The 7,541-nt window shown below is 38.0% G+C and overlaps 1 protein-coding gene across 1 annotated transcript in view; it reads left to right on the top strand.

Annotated features, from left to right (window-relative positions):
- The window catches only part of LOC122346771 (receptor-type tyrosine-protein phosphatase-like N), a 63,519-nt gene that overhangs the window by 33,972 nt on the left and 22,006 nt on the right, over nucleotides 1-7,541 (top strand). The window contains exons 4-9 of the mRNA XM_043241627.1: nucleotides 4,201-4,318; nucleotides 4,715-4,856; nucleotides 5,592-5,994; nucleotides 6,561-6,797; nucleotides 6,895-6,929; nucleotides 7,014-7,432. Coding sequence (XP_043097562.1) covers nucleotides 4,201-4,318; nucleotides 4,715-4,856; nucleotides 5,592-5,994; nucleotides 6,561-6,797; nucleotides 6,895-6,929; nucleotides 7,014-7,432 — 1,354 coding nt within the window. The remainder of the gene's footprint in view (nucleotides 1-4,200; nucleotides 4,319-4,714; nucleotides 4,857-5,591; nucleotides 5,995-6,560; nucleotides 6,798-6,894; nucleotides 6,930-7,013; nucleotides 7,433-7,541) is intronic.

The raw sequence follows: 7,541 nt of genomic DNA, 5'->3' as shown, positions 1-7,541 counted from the left end.
GGGTACAGGTAACACAACACAAGACGTATGAAGAGACACTGCTGCCGTGAGAAGTTTATAGATGCGTAACAAGGCCCTCCAGGCTTACCAATGACCTCTGGTCCTACCATCATCCAAGTAGAAACTCCATGTTCAGATAGAAGCTCAGCGAAGCAAAGTGATCCACCTTGACATGTGCATTAGAGCTACTTACTCTCATGGCCCACGAGAGATGAGACACGGGGGAGCAAGAGTGCGAAGACAGAAAGCGAGCAGGGGACACTGGCCACAATAGTGCACTACATTTTTGACGAATACCTCTTAAAACCATCCATGACACCTGTGTAGATGTTTGCGTGCGGCTGAGATGTTCAAAAACTCTTGGGAATTCATTTGCTTTACAACAGATTCTTGAAATATCTTTCCACACCAATGTGCAGAATATCATAGTACCGTAGTAACCAGATGGTCAGTTTGTTTTCAGCTGTTTAGATGCTGTGGTGAGCTGTAGGTCGACAGTAAATACAGTTATGTGGAGTTCAGATTTTAACACCATATAGTTCACATGGAAGCGCATTTGAGCTTGAACTAAAAGTGAAAGACACGAGGAGACAAATAATGAACTGGCACATCCTGCGCAACTATGGTAACTAGAAGTAGGATGAAAACATCGGTATAAAACTTGCAAGTGGCATAACAACACAAATAAACAGGAGAACACAACTGCATAACAATACAGTACAATTCAACAGCAATAAATAGGCAACAAATTAGATTTCAGCAGCCACAATGCATGCTGGGAAAATGCTATACTCTGCCAAACAATCTTGGGTGTGCTACAAATGTATTTATGTGTTGTTTATTTGATAGTGTGAGAGAAGCACTGTATCTGACAGATCAGGCTGTGAAAAACACATTTGATTGGTACCTGTTAGCCTGTGTGTAAGCCCTCCAACATGCTAAATAATGAGTCCTACATTTTGCTTAAATTTCTTCTTTGCACACTCAAAGTTAGCTGACAGGAGGGCTGGTAAAACAGCTTTACTAAACAGGGACCATTACATTCCTACATCCCTAAATAAACCGTTGGCAATTATTACAATCAGTGCTTTAACAGAGCAGAAGCGCATGTGTCCTTGGACGTGTTTTTTTTTTTAATTGTCTTTTGCATATTTGCAAAACATTTGAGTTAACAAACCTGTCAATATGATTCACATTTTGTTATTGCATTTAGTTTGGGTTATTTCTTTCTTTTTTTTATTCTTCAAAAGTGCTTTTCGAAACAGTAAATGTCAACAGTTTCTACAACACTCTTGCTGGTTTTCTTTTCCATAGAGGGCTTATGAATATATTATTTCTCCATCTTTCTGCATCTGTTGCTGTGTAGCAAAGTTCACATAATTTTGCATGGGCTTCACTCAAGACAGCCAGAGAGTATTAATCTGTCCAGAATCCCTCTCTTGAGGAATTCCTAAATGCTGTTCTAAACAGATGCTTGACTAACACACATTGATGCAGTGTTTTCTGTTTTTGCCATTTTCTGGCCATTGGTGAAGACTTTTGCAGTAGATTGGGCTTGTGTGGTGTGCGTAGGAGGCAAAGGAGGTTTTGATGACCTTTCATAATATTTAGATAAGGAATATTAGATCTCAGATAGTAATAGCTGAATGGAAACCAGATATCCAATGTTTGCAAATGATAAACTGTAAATTGATGATCATTCTGTAATTGTTAATGGTTTTAATGGAACCAAATGCAAAAACATATAAAATCACAGTAAAATATATTAGCTACTTTTAATAATGAATGCAATTTATGCAAGATAACAGTATTGCAACCATAGTAGCTTGCTTTTGCAATGACAACTGAAAAAAAAATATTTGGGCTTCTAATGTTTAAATGGGATACCAGGGTGTACCATATTTGTAGAATGCGCCACCTGAGTTAAATTAATTATTTCATGAAGATACTATGGAAATCCCATATAATCCAGGAAAAGCCCACCTGCCCCCCTGCCTAATTTATGCTATTATACTATCACAATAAATTAGGCAATTCATGATGAACAGAATTAAATCAGTGTTTGTCAGCTTCACTAATTGGAAGATGGTTCCACATTAACTTGTGCACTCATTTGCGTATTGACCCGCACAACCAAAAGCCAGTCAAAACAAAGAACGGAAGGCACGTCTGTTGCTGAAAAAGGGATTTAAATATTTGAAGATCACGGCGTTCGCTTAAAAAAAAAACGGCGTTCGCTTAAAAAAAAGCAATAGATGTCTGGAAGACACCCCCACCACCACCATCACCCCCACACACGTTTTGATAGCAGCGACATCAATGACCAGTCTGCTAATTAGTAATAGCACATTATATCAGGCTCCATCCAAGACCTAATGAGGTGGACCTTTGCTGAGGCAAAAGGGTGAAGCTCTTGGGTGACAGGAAGGTATAACAACATCGTAAGTGTGTGTGTTTCCATGGAGGGTAAAAGCTGGCGTAACACATAAATGCTCAACTGGCCTTGTGCTTGCAATTTCTCTTATGCTGTTCACTGAATTTTTATGCAGTTTTAAACAGTTATTTCTGGTTTTGGATAAAATTACCATGAAGTTTTTTCATGTTCATTAATTTAATCAGTTTTTAAAATTGCAACTAATTTTTATGAATAAAGATATAATTTCAGTTGATGAAACTGTGCAAAATTAAACCAAGTATATGTTAAATGTTGATACACTCTCAGAAAAAAAGGTACAAAAGTTGTCACTGGCACAGTACCTGTTCAATAGGTGCATCTTAGAACCTGAAGGGTCCATACTGGTACCTTAAAGGTACGCAAGGTGTAGCCATTAATATATATTATATACAATTTTTTAACAAATAGTCTCTTATGCTTTAGTTATTAAGCCAATTATGTATTGAGTGTGACTAGCACTTTCTATTTAGCTTCAAATTAAGTCATGGTACAAATTTTTGTCTCATTGTTAAATGAAAAATCTTCTAGCAAACAGTTTGTTGATTAAATTAATTGACAAGAAATCTATCTATAAAAAACTGATTACATGTTTTGCATGTTATATTATTAGCACACGTCTTCGGGTTCCCTCAAAAAGTCACAGTATCTGTAATGTGACATTTCTCTCCTTCACCCGACATGCTATTAGGTGATGTATAGAATCCACAGATGGTGGCAGATGATATTTAATTGTAAGCCAGCTGAGCTGAGGCCCCACTGTAAGCCCACGATCTGTCTTCTGCCTTTTTTAGCGATATATGTAAATAAGAGATTTACATTGTCTGGCCCCAACCCATCATGTTTCCAAGAAAACAGATTAACAGGACTGAATGTTGGAGGCTGGTGGAAGGCTAATGAGGTCACATCTATAGGGGCTTAAGGAGATGCTCTTCAGATCTTTATTCGTTCCTCTGCATCTTTGGCTGGTTAATGACATTCCTCCCATCCATCCATTCAATCACCACATACCTGTGTCCCTTAGTGTGGTGAACAATCTCAAGTATGTCTGATTGGGTGACATTTGCATGTAAGCTGGGTGAACACGTTTTCAGAATGCACAAGATGTGATTTGATGCATCAGTTTGGTGTTTTTCTATTTATGTTTCTCCTCCATGGAATTCAGGAAGTGTAGAGATTCTGACCTGCTCTTGTCTTGTTTCATTCCTAATTGTTTTTTTCATCTTGGCCATGTTGACCAGACATTTCACATTCCTCAAAGCGTAGCTATTAATAATGCTAAATTCAGGTGAATAATTGTGTACACAATTCTTCAGATTACTGTGCAAGTCTTTAGACCGCATGNGGTCTTGTTTCATTCCTAATTGTTTTTTTCATCTTGGCCATGTTGACCAGACATTTCACATTCCTCAAAGCGTAGCTATTAATAATGCTTAATTCAGGTGAATAATTGTGTACACAATTCTTCAGATTACTGTGCAAGTCTTTAGACCGCATGAAAAATATGAACTAATTAAGGTGAATACTTTGAATATCAGCAGCAAGTTATTTAAAGTTCTGCTTGTGGGCAAAGAGAGCAGCAGTGTGCTTCAGCCATGATGGTGACTTAAAATAGTTTCTCTTGTCTGGTCTTTGTAATGTCTTTTTAAATGTCAGCAATTCAAGGTGTAAGCGGGGTTTCTTTGAATATAATCCGGTTAGTTTATGTATACGTTACTTTATGGTTTTCTCTGTCCGCTTTATTATAGGATATACTTGGCAGGATGACACAACTCAGGAGGTAATCTCAAAAGAGCTCTCACAACTACCCAAGGTTCCTCTTGAAGGATTTACAAACACCTTTTCTCGTTTCAGTGGCAATTCCAGGTGAGCTCCTAAATCCTCTGTTATGTTTAGCATCCGTGACAATAATGCGTTTATGGAAACTTTTGTTGTAGCTTTTTTATTAATTCAGTTTTAGTATCTTTATGTAACAGTTATTGATGACACTAGTAGTACAAGTTTTATCCCTTAACATTTGCATTTGGTGTCTTGACATTATTTGCATAGCATTTAATTATCTAGGTTAATGATATTTTTAATATACTATTGTTCATAGTTAAAGTGTATTAGTATGTGTAGAAATAAACATTAATCAAGCGTTATTAATACTGTAAAAGTGTTCACAAATTGAAGTGATAATCTGATCTGGACAGGTTTGTATTCTAGACACTTTATCTACTATAATCTGTTTATATGTTTTTGAACATGAAATTGTATTAGAAACATTCCCGATGGGGACAGGAAGCTGAAGGCTCAGAAAGAAGAAGTGAGCAGGACACTGCAGAGGTACCTTCAAGGTTTCCTGCCTTCTGATGTCGGCTCCTTCAAACAGAGTCCTCAAGGGCAACAAGTGCTTTGGAAGGTGAGTTTCCAACAACTTCATAAATGAATAGTTCTGTTTACTCACATATCAGTTGAAGTATTTGGAAGCATACTGACTATATGGCAGTTCTCCTTGAAGTCAGTAGTTTTGGAAGGACATATTTTCAGCTTGAGACTGTATACTGGGCAGAACACCACACATACGTGGATATGCTTTCGAGGTGTACAAAATACTGTAGTTGCTAAATGCCTTATTTCAATGTACTTCTAACAAGTGCACTGTATATGCTGGCAATGTCAGATTTTGCAAAAAATGGCCATATGTTGCTACTTGCTCTGCACTTCATTAGATAACTGTCAGATAAGCACATAGCTACCGGGGACATGTAATCTGCTTGTAGTCTGCTTGGTACTAAAAAACACCATCACCAAACAACTGTTCATGAAGTTAACAGTCGTGAGAGTTGAAAAGTTCACTGCACTATTGAACATTAGTACCCTGCAGTGCTTTTTGAGCCAGCAGTGTATGTCCTGGTTTGTTCATTGAAGCCCACCCCGCTGTTCTAACGTCAGCTTGGCCTTCTATTCTGCGAAGGTAAAAGGAATATAATTGTTTTATAAAATAAAGCAGGATGATACACGGAGCAAAAAAAATAAGACTAAAACACTTTCACACAAGTTATTATCTTCTATCAGTTTTTGATACAAAACCATATGTATATTATGTATATTATCTATGCATTTACTGACATGTTTATTTATTTTTCTCCCATAGCACAAGGGAGATAGACCCCGTGATCATAAGGGAGTAATCCAGCTCAAAGAGAAGCCTCCTTTACCCTACATCTCTTTCCTGCAAGGCCAGCCTGATTTCCAGGCCGCTGTGAAACAACCACCTCCGGCTCAATCATACTTCACTGGTTATGAGCAGGATCGTACTGGAGTCCCTCTCGCTGAGCTTCAGCAGTATCAAGCTGGGCCCATGAGAGCACAAGATCCTGGTAAAGGTCAAACACAGGGAAAGCTGCGTTACTTTAGCCTTCAGCGCACTCCTGCTACCAAAATAGAAAAACTGCCAGGAGCTTCCAAGCAACCTCCAAAGCCTCAAATCGAAAAATTGTTTTTCAAATCTTCAGCAAGCAGCCCTGCTTACAAGGAAGCCCTTAGTTCAGTAGATGGTGAGCTAATCCTTCTTCTATCTATATTTCTCTTCTATATCTTCCCTGTATATTTGTTATATAAATATTCATGTGTGCATTAAAAAATGCCAGGAGAAACAAATCAAGAATTCAATTCTAATAATATGTTTAGTCAAACTTATTTTACGTTAAAAAGGAGAAACAGGGCCATATTATATTGGCTGTGATGAATTTTTGCATTATAATTACAATTTTCAGGATTAATCTGAAGAAACATTGATATTATTATGATATTATGATAATTCGTGCCTCAAAATAAAAAAAAACTTTAACTTAAAAAAAAAAATTATCTTAATCAGAAAAAGACTGAGATGAAATATGAAAAACACAGTCTGGCTCCAAATACTTATGTCAGAAGAATTAAGTATAATGTGGTGAGCAATTACCCTGTTAGGGGCATTTATTGAATTACAAGCAAACACTGACAGTTTTCGTACTGGGTTTATACATTTTTTAATCAAATTGGGGTCATGCATATTAGAGTAGAGGGTTCTTGTACACATAAAATCCCAAGTCTTTCTATCTTTGCTTCTGTTGTCTCTCAGAGAAGTTCATTGATGGAGTGGTTAACCAGCTCGGACGTCAGAGTGTCAATGTGGATACTTTGACACCAAAGGACCTGGACAAGCTCTCCAAAGTCATCACCCAGGCCCTGCAGGTGGTGGATAGAGAGAAAGGGGTCAAAGGTAGAGAAGCCATACAGGATGAAGTGGAGGCAAAGAGGGAACCCAGTCAAGAGTTACATCAGATGGAGAAAGCAGATGATAACAGCACACATAAAGGTAGTCACCCCTTAACAAAACATTTGATTAGTATCCACTTGCTTATTTTGATCAATCAAAACCATAAATTTACTATAATTATGAATTGTGTTTACAGAAGCAGAGGACACTACACTTAAATCTGATGATAAGGTAATATGTGTAAATACACAGGGCCGTGTGACTCATGTTTTTGTGATAGTCAATAGTATGCCCACTTTAATTTTCTGTTTCCAGAACAAAGGTTTTATCAGCCAGCTGCTTGAGTTCCTGGATCATAACTCTGGCCCTGGATCTGTGCATCCTCCCCAAGCAGAAGAGCCTTTTCTGAGGTACGTTGACCAGCCAAATGCTGGAAGCCCATTGAGAGCTAGTTTGGAGAATGTCCAGAGCCGGACAACGCAAACAGAACTGGACCTGATGAGGAAGAAAATGGAACCTGACACTTTGGATATAGAGCCAGCGGAGGATGTTGAAGTAGAACAGTGGACGCATGGTTCTCCGGAAGTGAAAGCAGAGGTTCAATCAGGAGAAGAGACACAAAAAAATTCCATGGAAAAAGAGGAAGTGGAAAAGAAGGGTTTGAGAGTGGAAGTGAATGTTGCAGCATATTCAAGTCCACATGATGGAGACTTCGGCTACATTGTTACTGAAGAGTAAGTATAAATGCTACAAAACACTTACATAGACTGTCATGATGAGAAACAAGATGTTTGCACTCATGAAGTTTGACACATGGAGTTGTGTGTGTTTGTGTGTGTGTGT

The sequence above is a fragment of the Puntigrus tetrazona genome, chromosome 6 (assembly GCF_018831695.1).
Source record: "Puntigrus tetrazona isolate hp1 chromosome 6, ASM1883169v1, whole genome shotgun sequence".
In the NCBI taxonomy this organism is placed as follows: domain Eukaryota; kingdom Metazoa; phylum Chordata; class Actinopteri; order Cypriniformes; family Cyprinidae; genus Puntigrus; species Puntigrus tetrazona.
The sequence above is the reverse complement of the archived record's forward strand: the minus strand, read 5'-3'. Positions and strand labels throughout refer to the sequence as shown.